Genomic DNA, 17508 nt, shown 5'->3' on the forward strand with positions numbered 1-17508 from the left:
TATTTGATTTAGGCATCAAAGTGGCTTTCTCGATCATCCCTAACTAATCACTTCTCTTTTTTTAGTTTTCTAGTTTTTTTTTATCCAATTTGAAGTTTCTCACCATCTAATATGCTCCATTTCAATAAATATATTGGTGGAAATTTATGTTCTTGCAAAGATGATGACGGGTGCCTTCAAGAGCATATGAGTTTCGAACCTTTGCAAACAAAACTTCTTCCATGGTGGCGAAGTGATGGAACCTTGTGAGAAGGATTTGTGTACCATTGACTATCACAAAATAATGTGATAGGTTAGGTGAAATAGTGGTGAGAGAGCAAGATTAGTTTTATTTTTTATTCTTTGCATTGGTTTTAATAATTACAATAATTGTTAAAATTAATGTAATGATTTTTAGATATTTCATGTACAAGGGCTATGATTTTGAATTAAGGAGTAAGACCAAATAATATGATTCAAATAATAATAATAATAGTAATAATAAAATAAAAGAAAATGTTATTGCCAAAAATACAATAATTGAAATTTTGTGAAGTGGGAAGTATCCGAGATGATAGGGTTTTGTCTGAAAGTAGTGTCAGCTTTCTGGAGTAATGGCAACACCTTGAAGTTATATCCTGAAGGTATGCCCTAAAGGTATGCCTTGAGAATATGCCCTGAAGGTACGCCCCAAAAGTGTGCCCTGAAGGTACACCTTGAAAATATGCCCTGAAAGTATGCCCAAAAGGTGTGCCCTGAAGGTGTATCCAGAAGATATGCCGGGAAGGTACCCCCTGAAAGTATGCCTTGAAAGTATACCCGAAAACAATTGATGTCACTGATTGATTCTTTATCTACGTTGTTCCCAAGACCAAAATAGGTTATAAGGTTTGTGAGGGTGTCTTCCCGCAAAAACTCTTTGATGGTCAAGTTAGTATTCCGAAGATGATACTATTGCAACAAAAATTAGAGAAGTGTTTAGAGGTTACCGAAAATGGAAATAAGTCTATTTTCTGGGTCCTATAGCTGGGTATTTATAGGCTCGATTCTCGAGGACCGTCAAATGACATGTGGCAATCATTTGGGAGTTTAAGATACGTGTTGCCCTGAAACCCCTTTGCTAGGAAACTTCTTTATGCCCGAAAGTTTTCAAGATGCCCGGAAACCCTTTGCTCGGAAGCTTTCGTGATGCCCAGAAACCCTTTGCCTGAAAACTCTTTGCTCTAAAGCTTTTGCAATGCCTGAAAGCCTTTTTCCTGGATGCTTTCGCGATGCTCGTAAACCATTTGCCTTGAAGCTTTTGCTATGCACAGAAGCCCTTTGCCCAGAAACTTTCACGATGCCTAGAAACTATTTTCCAAGAAGGTTTCGCAATACCCAGAAACCCTTTGCCTGAAAGCTTTTGCGATGCTCATAAACCTTTTTCTAGGGGTGTTCACGATACGGTTTGGACAATTTTCAACACGCCAAATCGCACATGCGGTCTGGTGCGATTTCGCGATCTGATGCAATATTGATCAAAAGTAGAGGTTTGGCAAAAAAAATGCACCAAATGCGGTTTGCACCTCTTAATAGACCGAGCAGCCTGTTTTTGCAATTTGAGAAACAACAAACCCTAATATGCCAGCAACCAAACCCATAGAATAGTCACTCAGAACCCAATAGAGCAGTAAATGAGAGAACTTATAGTGATAGTGAGCGAGAGTGAGAGAGAGGCAGGGGCGCTGGGCAGCCTACACAATAGCAATCGCCTGCAACCAAGCTGTCCGAAGTCAACGTCCATAGAACGGATCAAGAGTGGAGGGTCCGAGAGTGAGCAAGAGAGAGGTCGACGTGTAATGAACCAAAGCTGAGAGTGACAAAGAGGCAGAAGAAGCGTCGTAGCAACCAGACCACTAGTAGAGAGTGAGAATGAGAGCGAGATGCAACGAATCAATGACCATCGGCTACAGCGTTGTGGATGGCGATGGTGGAGGGTGGTGGAGATATTGGTGATGGAGCTCGGCGCAATATGAGGTAGTAGCAACGAGAGTGAGGCTTAGGGTTAGGGTTTGACTGGGGGGAAATGGGAGAAAGATGAGAGGAAGAGTCGAAGACCGCCTGCCCTTTTTTATATTTATAATATCTAAATTATATATTATATATGCGAGTGGTTCGGTTTAAAATCAAACCATCGGTCTGCCAAACCTCGAACAACGTGGTTTGGTAGTTTTCCAAACTGAACCGGACCGTCACTTCAAAAAAATCGACTGGTTCGGTCCAGTTCGATTCGGCCAGAAATCACGGTCTAGCGATTTTTTTTGAACACTCCTACCCTTTTCCAAGAAGCTTTCGTGATGCCTAGAAACCCTTTACCCGGAAGCTTCGTGACGCCCAGAAGCTCTATCTTGGAAGCTTTCAGGATGCATGGAAAGGACTGGTTTGCCCGGAAGGTCCCTTGCTTTGGTGGGGCGTCCATTTTTCTTGGCACAACAGAAATGATAAATTTCATACAGAATCCTGAGATTTTCCTAAATTATACAGATCACAATTGTAATTTTAAACATAACATGCACCTTGTTGTTATCTTATTTGTGAAATTGAATTTTTTGCATTAATTTTTATTCATTTTCATTATTCTTTCTTTCTCTTCTAAGCTATTTGTTACTTTTTCCTCTCTCTTCACACTATTTGTACCGCAATGAATGCCATAATCGTTAGCATGCTCCAATGGTTTGTTTTTCTTTCTTTCTCTCTTATATCGGTGGTCTGGCGATGGTTACCTCTAGCAAGTTTGCAATCGAGAGATTTAGATTTAATCGTATATGTAGTTTTACTCAAAATTATGCTTACTAATCTAGCTGTAGTCATTTTGGGGCAACTATTAAGCTATTAAACAATTTTGGGAATCATTGCATATCTTTCTCTCTTTTTCTCCCTGAAGAGTTATTTTGAGAACTTAGAATGATTTATGGTTAAGGAGTTCATATGTTCAAACAATTGAACCTAAAAATGATTTATAATTTGGGAAAAAATAGAGGATTAGAAAGAAATAGGTTAACGAGAAAAACTAAAGATCGGCAGTGATCACGAATCAATAGAATAAAAACTTGCCAGCAATGGTAACCCAATGGAGACGGTAGATTTGGAGTTAGTGAATCCAGATGTTCAAGTAAGTCTAATTTCTTTTCATTACATCTTTATGTTTATTTTTCTAAGTTCTTTCAAAATAACACAGTTGGGTTCTCATATGAGTTCTTTGGTAATGTTTAGGTGATTTGGAGGAACTGGATGAAACGTCTTTAGGTTCTTCCTCAATAATGGTGGTGGTTAGCAATGAATTCAAACTAGGTATCTAGGTTCTTTTGAAAAAACTTAAACGGACTAACACTAGTGATAGTTGATAATGGAGTGGATTGTTATTAGTAATACTTATTTATTTTTAATTAAAGTGAATAGAGATAGAAAGGTACTTTTGGAGTTTAGCTGGAGTCAACAGCCGTTTGTTAAGGACTAGAGAGAAAATCATGTATGGTCAAAGAACCTCAACGAAGGCAAGTGTTATTTTTGAAATAGGGTGGTAATTGATATAATTTAAGTAAAATTTAAGAATGATTTATAAAGGTTACTTAAAAAGGAAAAAAAAAAGGGCGCCTTACCCAAGTCAAATAAAATAAGCCCTAAGCGCCGGCTGGGTGGAGGTGGCCTTGAAATTGAGGTAGCGCGAGAATGCAGCGAAGTGACACAGACAGACAGACGGAACAATTGAATCAATCAATCGGCGAATTAGCGAAGAGAGAGAAAGAGAAAGGCGAAGGAAAAGGGTGAGAAATCGAATTCGAAATCGAAATGGATCCGGACTCTGTAGCAAAGGCCTTCGTGGACCACTACTACTCCACCTTCGACACCAATCGCGGCGGCCTCGCCAACTTGTACCAGGATAGCTCCATGCTCTCCTTCGAGGGACAGAAATTCCAGGGCGCCCAGAACATCGCCGCCAAGCTCGCCAGCCTCCCCTTCCATCAGTGCCAGCACAGCATCACCACCGTCGACTGCCAGCCCTCCGGCCCCGCCGGCGGCATGCTCGTCTTTGTCAGCGGCAACCTCCAGCTTGCCGGCGAACAGCACGCCCTCAAGTTCAGTCAGGTCAGCTCTTTCTTCCAACACCCTTCTTCTTTCTCGCCTGTTTTCCTACTTTCTGTGAATGTATCTTGTTGCGATTTTGAGGTTGGATTGCAGTTTGTTTAGACTTGTATCTAATTCGGATTCCGGGTGCTGCCGATTGATTTTCTTTTGGTTAAAGATTATTGGACAGAGTTGGAATACTTGACCCTTCGGCTCTCCAATCGTTACTTCTACAAGCTAATTTACCCGATCAATACTTGAGCTCTCCAATCAATACTAGATTCCAAAATCTATATCCGGATTGTAAGGGGATCTATTAAATTTATAAGAATTGCTGTTTTATTGAGTTTAAAATTGTCGTGACCCCGATGAAAGATTAGGCATAAGATATTACATGTATTACTTAGGGTGTGTTTGATAGCATGAAAATTTCATGAAAAATGTTCCGTCCAAAGAATTGAATTTCATCTTTATTGTTTGACAGATTACTTTTTTCATGGAATTAAATTTGTGATTTTTGTTTTCCACGTAAGTTGTAAAATGTTTTCTTTCATTTTCCAACTAAATACTATCAAACACACTCTTAGTGGTTATATCTTACTGCTTTGTTGGTTTGTACCTTTACCTAGAAAACCTATAAATAGGCTGTAACCTAGAGAATTAGTTATATTGTGGAATGATAAACTGAATTTCTATGAAATTCTCTTTTTAACTTCCCTCCCAATTCTCTGTTCTCCCTCTCGATCTCCTCTATTCTCTCTCTATTCTTATTGTCTCCCTCCATTTCTGTCTAATTCTTCCCCATACTCTTTCTCAATTTCCCATCCAAATCCTAAGAAAACCCTAAGTTGTGACATTTGGTATCAGAGCTGATCAATCCTTGGCTATGATTCTGGCAAAAGCAGTTAGGGTCGGTCACTGTAATCCATTGGCCAATGCTTCTTGATGCGATTCCAAGTAGAGTAGCTAATCCTTTGAAGACGAAGTGGAGCAAGCAATTCTTGGTTGAAACAGAACTGATCGAGTCACTGGAGGTGATTTAGGAAGCTGAGTTAGCGGTGATTCTTAGGCTATTGATTTCTCCATTTTGACGCCGTTAATTTCTAACGTAGTGAATTCTGAGTCGACTTGAAGGTAGGCGAAATCGAGCAAGCTAGGTGATCCAACCTAGTGATCTTGGTAGCAAGCAGAGCTAGGCGATCTTCGAGCAATTCGCAGGTTGGAATTGAAGGCGAAGCAAAGGAACGCAGTTCTCGGCTCGAATTTGAAGGCAGATCGGAGTCGATGGTTATTGGCTACTGCAGGGTGGCTTGGGAGATACCTACAGGTTAATTTTTGGCAGTGATTTCTAACGATTTAGAGCAGCAGAGCTGGTCGACTATTGACTAATTGATTTCTGACACTTCTCCATTATTAATTTCCAACGGTGATTTTCGATTGTGATTCGGAGGCAATACCTATAGGCAGACCAAAATCGATCAATTGGAGGATTAGGTTTTCTGAACGGGAAGTAGCGAATTGAGGCGGATTTTGTCTCTATAGATTTAGGTGGATTCGAGAACTGTCGCATTTGTTGATAGGCGATCCCTTGCAGTGATCAAAAACAATAATTTGTGAACAAATAGAAAATCTGAAGTAGGAATACTCTTGAAGTAAAACTGGAGGTGAACAAAATGAATTATTTTTTACACTTGTATTTGATCTCCAACGAGGTATATATGAGTAGGCTTTAGTTTGCTCCTAGAATATAGGAATTCAAAATACAAAATTTAAATATAGTATAACAACATATATGATAGGATTCAAACTTGAAAGATAGTTCTCACATATATGATAGGATTCAAACTTGAAAGATAGTTCTCTCCTTTCTTTATGGAACTATTTTATCTGTAACTTCTTATCATTTCTTTATCTCCTCAGTTGTCTTTAATTTAAAATTCTTCTCCTTATCATCTTATCTCTTTTAGCACATTCTAATCTTTTCTTATCACTACACGACCATAATTATTCCATATATTCTCCAACAATTTGAAGTAAACGAACTGTGGAAATGGCATCGACCAGAGGAATTGAGAAAACTTGGGAAGTACCGTGCAGTCGTGGGAGTGAAGTTGCGCTAACTTCAAGCAAAAGTTGGACCGAATGGACGAATTGTTGATTCGGCTTGCTTGGATGTATTGTTCAGTATTACGACTGGAATTGAGGTTAATTGGACTGAGTTTGTAGAGGATCGAAGTGATCGGTCTAGAGAGAAGTCATTGACCAATGTGATTGACGAATTTCATAAACTAAAACAAGTCAGATTAATGATGGAGTATTAGGACCGATTTGAATAATTAAGGTCCTTGATGTTGAGTTTGCAACTTGCGTTAATGGAGCGGTATTTCGTTTCCAATTTCATCAATGACCTTAAAGATGAACTATGGGTAACTATCAAGATGATGCAACCTGCCATTGTTAAGCAGGCTGCTGAGAAAGCAAGGTTACTGGAGCTTGCTTTAGAAGCGATATACAGAAAGCATGAGCTGTAGCCTAAAAATTATTCTATGAGTAGCCAGTAGATTAATGGTACTACTAAGGCTGCCAATCAAGTAGTGCAGCAAGTTGATGAAGTAGCATTGAAACAAGAGGACTGTGAGGAAGATAGTGTTCATGCAGCTGATGAGAGGTATGAGGCTGATGAGGCCCTGAGAATAGGAATGGTAGTAGTAAGGAATGAGGAAAAACCTGAATTGGATCCGGTAATTCAGGATGACAAGAAAGGATTGGTAATTGCTAAAGAAGTTATTGAGGTTTCGCTGGAGGAAAAATCTGTTGAAAGTGAGCTTTTGGTGTACACTAGCAACCAGGAAGAAAAGATGTTGTTGGGAACAAGACTCTTGCTGTCTTGATTATTCATATTCAAATTGGAGAGCTGCAGCAAATTAGCTTTTGGCCTGCAAAGAAGTTTGAATTCCTTTCTACGATTGGAAATGGTATGGTTGCAGGAATTATAGGTCAATTGGAACTATTTTCAATTGTGATAGGGAATAGGTGGATGGCTGGATTTGGTGTTGCAGCGAATCATAGTATTGTTACTATTGGGGAAAAAGAAAAGGAAAAGCAAAATAAAAGGAAACTAAGAGAAAAGAATAAGAAAAGGCGAAGAAGAAACCAAATAGAGAAGATGAGAATTAGATGAAGAAACAACAACTCAGTTGTAATAATTTTCTTGAGCACAAGAAACCTCTCAAGGAGAGGGGATTGTCATGACCCGAAGGGTAGACTGTAGACTAGGCATAGGATATTACATGTATTAGTTAGCAGTTGTACCTTATTGCTTTGCTGGTTTGTACCTTTACCTAGGAAACCTATAAATAGACTGTAACCTAGAGAATTAATCATATTGTGGAATGATAAACTGAATTTCTATGAAATTCTCTCTTTAATTTCCCTCCAAATTCTCTGTTCTCCCTCTTGATCTCCTCTATTCTTTCTCTATTCTCGCTGTCCCCCTCCATTTTTGTCTAATTCTTCCCCATACTTTTCTCAATTTCCCATCCAAACACAAACACAAAGGATTTTATATATATACTATAACCAAACACACACAAACACAAACATGGTTAGTTGTGAAATTGAGGTTGCAATTTCACAAATATAATATAAGTATCATACATATATCCTATATATATTTACGCATATCATATACAAGAAATCAAAGTAGCAATTTTTTTATGGCTACTAAAAGTTGGGGATTTTATTTTGTAAGGATTGCAGCGTTGAGTCTTTGTTTTTACACTAAACTTTCAAGGAGTTTTGGAACGATAAGGGCTAGATTTGTTTGTTTGCTGCTCTGAACATTGAAATTGGAATTTGCTTGTTTGCTACACTTATATAATGGCAACGATATCGAGAGAGAAAGTAGAGAAAAAATAATGATGAATATTTTAGACCCACTTAAGATTGGTTAGAGTTTCCAAAAACAACATAATTTTGACCAAATCAGTAATGCAGTTGGAATTTAAACTAATGGAAATAGTTGTTTGAAAAAGAAGTAAACCACAAGGACCTGAAATGCTAAATTTAAACCTCAAAGGGTCTCCATAAAAATAACCCAAACCACAGGGGGTCTGGGTGAAATTTACACTTACATTTATCAGTTTAAAAACTGATAAGAAAATGAACAGAAATTTCTTAGGTATAAAATCTTTGATTGGTTATTCATAAAACTGATTTTTACTTTCTACTCCCTCAAAAAGATTTCTGGTTCCAAACCTAGCACTGGATAAAACATGTGTGTGACTTTGTTGGGAAAATCTGTGGAGAAACTTTGATTGACAAAATGAGTTGGTCTAAGTGCTATGATGGATCTGATAGGACACTGATAATCAAAAGAACTACAAGCTGGAAATTAATAAAATGAAAAGAAAGTGGACTTTTGAGAGGTCCACACTCTCCCTCTATATTCACCAGAAAATTCCCCCTTCTACTCTATTTGCTCCTCTATTTAAAGGAATTTGTTGCCCTCACATGCCTCTCCCTCTTTGCTCTTCCCATTCTACCCCTTAACTGAATTTGTTGGCTACACATGCATCACTTGCCTTCTCCCATTTCAATATCCCTATTATGCCCTTATTTCTTAGGTCTTGGGTAGGGAAATGTTATGGGTTGCCTATCAATACTCCCCCCACGAAACTCACCTTGTCCTCAAGGTGAAGAACAGGGAACTGTTGTAGGGTTCATAGGTGGTCCAGGACCAACTTGGGCTTGGAGTATGTGAATCTTCTCTTCAATTCGTTGGGCTGTCTCCATGATTTGCGTTAGACCCGAGGGTTGTAACACCCTAACCTCAGCCCTAATTTCTGGCTTCAACCCATTAACAAAGAGGCCTTCCAGTATGGCCTCTGAAGCTGCATCCATCGGAGCTGCCAAAGTCTCAAAGAGGAGGCGATATTCCCGCACGGATTCATCTTGCCTGAGGGCCACGAGCGTTTCCTCCAATGATCCCTCTTGCGAAGACCGGAATCGTCTACGTAGATGGATCTTCAACTTTTCCCAGCTCCTGACTCTATGTCGCCTTTGTTCCCACTGAAACCAGGCGAGTGCAGGCCCATCGAAACAAAGAGCTGCTGTATCCATCTTCTCAGCCTCCGTCAATCCATTCATCGAGAAGTATCTCTCGGCCCTGAAAACCCACCCATCAGGGTTGCCCTCTTCGAAGTTCGGCATCTCTAGTCGCCGACTTCTACCATCTTGCCTCCCGAAAGCTTCATGCTTCGTTCCGACCTCACAGCTACAATCGCCTTGTGCTGGCTATCCTCCCAGAGCCAAGGATGAGTCCGCCGGTATGTCCTCCTCACCCCGTTTCCCTTTTCGTCCCCTCTCCTGCTCTCCGCACTTCTCCGCCAGCAGGTTAAATTGCTCCAGCACCATTGCTAAATTCTTCTCTATTCCTTGCATCCTCTGGAACTCGTTCTTTAGCGAGTCCATTCCCGCTTGTAGATCATCCATCCTCCCTTCCATTTGTTGCTGGTAAGTCTCCAACCTCCGCTCTAGCTCGCCCACTCTCTCTGATACAAAGCCCCCCATGGATCACGCTCTGATACCAAATTGATAGGACACTGATAATCGAATGAACTACAAGCTAGAAATTAATAAAATGAAAAGAAAGTAGACTTTCGAGAGGTCCACACCCTCCCTCTATATTCACCAGAAAATTCTCCCTTCTACTCTATTTGCTTCTTTATTTAAAGGAATTTGTTGCCCTCACATGCCTCTCCCTCTTTGCTCTTCCCATTCTACCCCTTAACTGAATTTGTTGGCTACACATGCATCACTTGCCTTCTCCCATTTCAATATCCCTATTATGCCCTTATTTCTTAGGTCTTGGGTAGGGAAATGTTATGGGCTGCCTATTAGGATCCAATAAGGATGAAATGGAGTCGTGGTTGGGGTAGATCCAGGAGGTCCAGAAACAACAAATAAAGTTCTATGAACAAAAAGTTCTAATTGTATGGGAGATACTGTATCTAATTGCTTTCACTTAAACTTTTGTTTGTGCTGAATATAGTTTTACCTTTCACTTTGATTATAATCTTGTCAGTTGTGGAGAATCTTTAAACTTGATATTGAGTCTTTGCATGAAATGTTTTTCCTGTGGAAATGATTACTAGTGGAAATGGTACAATGAAGTACAAGTTTGAGATTTTCTCTTTCTTTTTTGGTAATTCTCAAAGGATTTACTTGTGTAAGTTGGTGGTAGAGGAAGTGGTATAATGAATTGGATATTTAAGACCTGCATCAAATGAACTTGGATACATGAATCTGGTACATGTTTCTAAGTGTTTCCTATCTAATTCTCACATGCAAAGACATGAGGTTATGGCTAAATCCCTACTTCTTACATTTTCTATTTGTTTAAGGTAAGTTCTTTATAAACTAGCATACTCTTTTTTGGCGGGGAAAAAAAAATTATTCATAAAATTGGAGTTTGGTTGTAGTTGTATGAACTCTTATCAGGGGTATACCAAGTTATATAGAACTAGGTTTTGTTTGTTCTTGTGATGCATTGTTGTCTCCAATAGGAATAGAATAAGGGCAGTACCATGCTTGTAGCTAGCAGTAGTCGTAGCTATCAGTACTAGTAGTAGTAGCAGTACCAGCTATGCAGTAGCTGCTATGAGTTCTAGTAGCTGTTAGCTATGAGCTGTTACTCTTTTTGTTCTTCATGGAGGGTATATGTTTTATCGTGAATTTGAGCTCTTTTCATTTTTTCTGGTGATGACATGGCAGTCCCATCATAATGCTTGTTTGTCATATAATTCATGTATATGCTAGTGCATGCAAAGGTAATTGAATAGATTCTAGAAACGATATTACTTGCTCCTGTAAACTGAACTGGAGAAATAATTGACATTTCATTGATTGGATGCATAAACATTACCTAAACTATCAGTATGCCTTCCCTTTTGAACATTTACTATCTCCATCTTCCTTACCTTTTTTCTGACCTCTTGTGTGGGCAGAAAAATTGATATTTCAACCTGGAGTAATTTGAATTTAATGTGTTCTACCCATTAAAGTGTAAGGATTTGGACTGGAAATACAATTCATGTTCAGAGCAGGTGGACTCATTGCTTTGGCACACCCCCCCCCCCCCCCAAAAAAAAAAAAAAAAAAAACCCACCACTACAAAAAAAAGAGGAAGAAAAAGAAAAAAAAAAAAAACCCTTTAATTGAAAGATACTATCATTACACGTTTATTGCTCAGGTGATTTTTTACACACTGGACCTTTCGTCGAACTTGGTAGCCTCTTAAAATGTGTTGCATTGGACCTCTAGATTGTGCCTAGGATATTGCAGGTGGTGTCTGCCACAATGCCTAGATGATTCATGAGATTTGTTCTATATATGGGGACCAATTGGTTAATTATAATTCTGGGCATTGGAACTTCATTATTTATCTGTCCAAGGCATTCTATTATGAAATTGTTTAGCCACCTTAATCACGTGAGTTCTGGGTGAATGGATCTTTTATCATATTTGGTTTCCTCATACAATATGTTTTATCGGACCTTTTGATTGTGCCTAGGATATTGAGTGTTTTATTCCGTTTGCTGTAAGGCCTGAGGGTTACATTGACACATCATGTCCGTTACTTAGCTAGATCTCTTGCTTATATTTTCTTTATTTTGATAATGTGAATGCTTACATACACATACCCGTCCTGTTTGAAGACAGGGTTATAGAGCGAGGTGAGACATGAAGTTTGCTGGGCAAGGGAGGTGGGGGGAGTAGGATAGCTTTTGTGGCCTCCAGTTTTTGAGCATTTTTCCTTCTGTGAGGCTCCGGACTCCCTTTCTCTCCTTGTTCTAGACTAGGGAATCACTTTGTAGATGTTGACAAGATTTTGACACCAAAATGTTTAAAAGGGAATGCCCAATACAAAATCAACGACTTCTTGTTCTAGACATGTATATTGTCTCTGCACTTATTTTTCCCTAACCTCGCCCATCTCTGAACCCTCAGTAATTGCTTGTTTATACAGAAAGAAAAGCATCTTTAACTAATCCCTTCATTGTTGTTACCTTCTTTTTTGGTACACAGATGTTCCATTTGATGCCAACACCACAAGGGAGTTTCTATGTGCAAAACGACATATTCCGCTTGAACTATGCGTGAAGAGTGGTTGGCCGTGTGGAAACCCAATTAAGGAGTGTTGTTTTTTGTTTATTTTTTTATTGGGTACATCAGGGAGAAGTGTTGTTTTGATTGAGTGTCCTGGACTTCAGGAACAAGTTTGCTCAGTTTTAAATATAAGCTTAAGCTGTTGGGAGGTGAAAGATGTTGAACTAATGTCTTTTGCTTCCCTTGTGTGTCTTATTACATTTTTAGCAGTCTTCAAAATCTTGGGGGGATGAATTGAATTGATGGTGTCTTCCCGAGGACTGTTTTGATGTGTTCATCAATGAATTTAAATGTTCCTTGAAATGAAGGAAAATTTTAAGATTGTGTGCCAGGCAAGAAGGTTTTTGCTTTCTCTCTACTCTCTCTGGTTTAACTTCCACCACATTGCACACTGGCAGGGCTATTGATGAGAACTTGCAATTGCAATTGCTACGTCCTCTTTGAGTTGAACGAACTTACTTTGCAATAGTTACATGTATATCTTTGAAAGGTGTAAGGTTTAAACCTTAATAATTGTAGTTTGTGGAGATGACAATGGTATTTTATTATTGTTATGGGTATTTTTCGCATTACTTATGGGTTGGGCTTAACCCAGCAGGCCGACCCAATCGTCTGAAGCCCAATACGCTCAAGGTTGAGCTTGCCAAAATAAGATCACACATCGTTGAAATTCGAGTTCAGACCACGGAATCAGGCGAACCTCAACAAGTTCCCAGGACCAATCAAGTGAGCTCTTAGCGATGCTTTTAGCTCGTTGGCCTAACCATTTAGTTCGCATAGCAACATTGTTACTGAATGACCGGAGGCAGAGACTCACTTACTTTATCTGAGGCAAACTAGATCCCTGGTAATACGAAACCTATTCCCGATTTTATGAAATTGATAAGGATGTCGTGTCTCCTTGATGTCATCCTTCCACTTTCGAATTTTATGCGATTGTAAACACTCCTCACTATAAATTGGGACAAAAAAAAATCATTAGAGTAGAAAAAAAATAAGAATATAATATATTGTTATTCTGTCAAAATTTTTAGAGTACAGTTGTGAAGTAGATATCATTCTAGTCGAATCACATAAAAAACTCTTCTACGTACTGTCTGATCTTTCATTCACCTTTATCTGTGTGCTAATTTTTTATTATGGACTTACAAATCACGGTCGATTAATTCTATATGTCGTCAATTATCAATCAATAATATCAATCCGAGGTGGAGGGTGGAGGCGATGCGCTGTGCCTGTGCATCCAAATGCAAAAGCTTGATTGCTCATTTTGCGTTCCAGTGGTAAGTAGTAGTGTCGCATTGTTGCCAGTGATTCCTCTGAACAAAGAGACAGAGCCTTATTGCTTTCCTTCCTTTAATAATCTCAAGGCTAACAGCATGTTTGCAATTGCCGGGGAGTGGGTGAGAAGTCACAAAAAGTGTTTTCTGAATCAAAGTGTTTTATGACTTCTTTTATGGTGTTTGGTCTGAATTAATTGAAAAAATGTGTGAAGATAACATGTAAAACTTTGTAGTTTTTACTTAGATAAAAGACTTAATATATACAATGTCCCTTGAATAATTAAAAAATATAGCATTTAGTTTTTAATATCGCTAAAGATATATCCAACCCCCTCAACTTTACCCGTTTAATCATTTTGTCCCCTAAACTTGAGGGGGACCTATTAGTTCCCTCAACTTTCAATTTTGACTTTATTAGATATTTGGGTTAGCGCATGAGTTACACACACAATTGAGGTGCGTGCAACACCATCATTTTTTTTTTCCTCATATCCAACCTTTCTCGTTTCCGGCAGCCTCTCGTCTTTTGTGTGACCTCTCGCCTTCTTCGCCACCGATCGACCTTGGTCCTTTTTTTCTCCTTGTCGGCCAATCCCTGGTCTCACTTTCCTCTATCAATGGTTGCTGCCTCTTTCTTGTTCTTGCTTTCTATCGGTAGATGCTAGTGTCGTGGGAAGGTGAGAGGTTGGTCAGTAGCTCACCTTTCTCGTGTTGGTGGCCAGCGATGACGTTGATTGAGGTTGGGGGGTCGTCGATAGTAGCGGTTGGGTATGGGCTGACAAATTTGGGCTGATAGCGTGGGAGACAAGCGATTAGTCGGTCACTCGCCTTCATGGTGCTAGTGGGCGGCGACAATGTTGATTGGGGTTAAGTGGCTGACGATAGCAACGATTGGGTGTGGACGAGTAGATCTGGGCCGACGACATGGGAGGCGAGGGGTTGGTCGGTCTAACAACGTAGAAGGTGGGCGTGCAGCGACGTAGGCGGTTGTTTTCCTCTTTCGCCATTGGCAAGGACCTGCTGCACCCTCCTCGATCGTCTTCTAACAGCTATTCGTCATGTCGTCTTCTGCAGGCCCATCTCATCTTTTACAACAGGGAGACACGTGGCACGATCTCATTAGCCTAATCAATGTGGGGCCTACGTCAAACCACACGTGTAATTTATGCACAATGCTTGCTGGATTCAGGTATGTGATTGTTATAAAATTGGTAATCGAGGGACACAATAAGTTCAAAATTGAAAGTTGAAGGATCAATAGGTTCTTTTTTAAGTTCAGAGGGCAAAATGATTGAACGCGAAAAGTTGAGGGGGTTAGGTATGTCTTTAGCCTTTTTTAATATGAAAAACATGAATGTTAGTGAGTGACAAAATGTCCTTTTTAATATGTAAAACATTAAAAATTATTGTTTAATGTCCTTATTATGACAAAATGTTAATGATCGCTCTTATTTCCATAAATTACACATCATGTGGCTGATTAGTTGGCGATATTTAAATAGGTTGATTAATTTGTTGTGCTCTATCAGTAATTAAAAAAAATGATATTTGATCTTTAATGTACAAAATGTCAAAATATTATATTTCAACAATTAAAAATTATTGTTTTAAGTTTTTACTTTAGACATAAAAGAGGATATAAATAAGAGAATGAGAAAATGATGGAACTGAATTCAATAAAGAGAAAAGATGAAGATTAGTTTTATCATATTTTGTGATTGAGAATATAAAAATGTAGTTTTTTTTTTAGATTAGTGTGTTCGTGATTTTATGTAACTCATAAATAACACACAAATATACGTGGTTAAAACAAATAAAATGAAGAGTAAAAATCTTTTTCACGAAAATTGGTAAGTAAACTTTTTAATTACTAAAATTAGTCACAACTAACTATATTTGAATAATTAATCACTTAAAGAATTTATTCCTTAAATTGTGTAACTAGGAAAAAAAAAAACAAATTAAATAATTAACAATCACTTAAAAATTAAAATTCACTTAATTAAAATTTAATGTGTTTTAAATTCACATAGTAAATTTACTTTATTAAATTATTTTAATTTTTAATTAATAAAATTACAAACTATGCCCACCAAATATTTTAATTTATTTATCCGATGTTCTCTAATTCTTCCTTCCAACCTGTCCCCCTTCCTTGGGCCGGGCCAGGCCAGGCCTTACTTTTTATAATTGGCCATCGCTCCATTCAATCTCCCAATTTCTTCATTCCACCTAAGTTTTCTTTCTCTTATTATATTTTATTTGTTTCCTTGCCTTCTCTGTCCCCGACAATTTCTTTATTTGGCAGGCTCCAACTCTTCCAGCTTTCCTGTGCAAGTGGCCTCCTTTTTCTTCTTTTTAATTCCGCCACTTTCACCTTCAATTGTTTACTAAAAGAATCGTGCTACTCTTACATCATTATATACTTCTCAAAATATATAATGATATAAAAATATTTAAAATATCTTATGTCTTATTGCATTTCACATTGAGGTTCAGAGATATTTTAGACATTCTTAGACCATTGTGTAGCTTAAAGTGTACATAATAATGGTATAAGAGTAGTATTTTTCTTATGAAAAAGTCTGGACAACCACAAAAACTTATCGACAGAGTTATTAAATGAGGGTAAAAAGATAAAATTATCTCGTCCACTTTTATAAGTTTATTTATAAAATAAATCACTATCCTGCTTTCTCCTCTTCCCTTCCATGAAGATGCACTTATGATCGGCGAGGCAATGACGACGCTATGGTGAGGGGAGGGCAACAACGAGGCAATAGTCATGAGAGGGGCAAGGAGAAAATAGAGTAGTGGCCCACTTTATAAATTTATAAAATAGACGAGAATAATTTTATTTTTTTATTCCATATAACTCTCTCGGTCACACTTCGTAGAATAACCCATTGTTTATTCCGCCGCTGCCAACTTTCATTTGTTTAATCTGCTGGTTGCTTCCAACTTTCAATTGCCCGCCGCTTCCACTGTTTTATTTGTTTAATCCGCCACTTGCACTTTCAATTATTTATTCCGCCCGCAATTGCGCTGTTTCCTCCTTTTCCAATTGCACTCCTTCTCCCCTCCCAATTATTTGCTTTAAATTGCGGCCGTCAATTTATTATATTTTATTTTTTTAATTATATTATAATATTAATTTTAAAATTAACATTATAAATTAATTTATAATATCTTTTTTAAATTCAAACTTTTAACTTTCAATTCTTTACTTGCTTCTTATAAAAAAAAAATTAAATAATATAAAATCTATATAAATACACATTTTAACATTTTAAGTAAGAAAAATAATACAAAATTAAGATAAAAATTAGATAAAATATATATATATAAAATTAAGCCTTATTATAGTGATTTAGAGATTTAGGTGTTTGAAATTTAAAATTTTAATTTGATGTAGTTTGCTAATATGATTTTTTTATGATATAATATTTTATCTTTTCTAATTGTTGAAAGAATGCAACAAAATAGTTAACCTCTTCAAATAATGCTAACTGGTTATTCACATAGCGTCACTCAATAAAATAAGTGTATTCATTCATGTGCTAATATTTTGTCATGATAAGCATTTAAAGTGATAATTTTTAATAATCTTAATATATATTAAAATAGCAGAGTTGCTTCACACAATTTCTCTCCAAAAAGTTGCCTAAAAAATTTACATTAAATTTGCATGGGTTTTCCAATACTATTAATTAATCAAAAATAAATATTTTATGTCATATATTCTCTTCAATTAGTCCCTCAATCAATCAAAAATTTGAGAAATATGAATAGATAATTTAAACTATTAATTAAATCATAAAAAATCATCTATTTGTATAAAATTTTATCTTTTATTTATATAATATATTAAATAAACTAGAATAGTTTGCAAATATTTTTTCCTCCAAAAATTAATCTGCCAAACTGTTTTCTACCGTTAAAATTTGCATTAAATTTGCACGGGTTTTTTTAA

The 17508-nt window shown here is 37.5% G+C and overlaps 1 protein-coding gene across 2 annotated transcripts; it reads left to right on the top strand.

Moving 5' to 3' along the window:
- The first annotated feature begins 3644 nt into the window (after nt 1-3644).
- On the top strand, nt 3645-12925 carry LOC127800526 (nuclear transport factor 2B-like). Of its 2 annotated transcripts, none has more exons than XM_052335181.1 (2): nt 3645-4104; nt 12851-12925. In XM_052335181.1, exons 1-2 carry the CDS (start codon nt 3808-3810, stop codon nt 12866-12868), a joined length of 315 nt encoding a protein of 104 aa, XP_052191141.1. In that variant the 5' UTR covers nt 3645-3807; the 3' UTR covers nt 12869-12925. The 2 variants fall into 2 exon arrangements, with proteins under 2 accessions (XP_052191141.1, XP_052191140.1); XM_052335180.1 differs by lacking the exon at nt 12851-12925 and adding an exon at nt 12172-12450 and having other exon boundaries at nt 3653-4104.
- The last annotated feature ends 4583 nt before the right edge of the window (nt 12926-17508 follow it).

Source organism: Diospyros lotus, chromosome 4 (assembly GCF_014633365.1).
Source record: "Diospyros lotus cultivar Yz01 chromosome 4, ASM1463336v1, whole genome shotgun sequence".
Lineage (NCBI taxonomy): Eukaryota > Viridiplantae > Streptophyta > Magnoliopsida > Ericales > Ebenaceae > Diospyros > Diospyros lotus.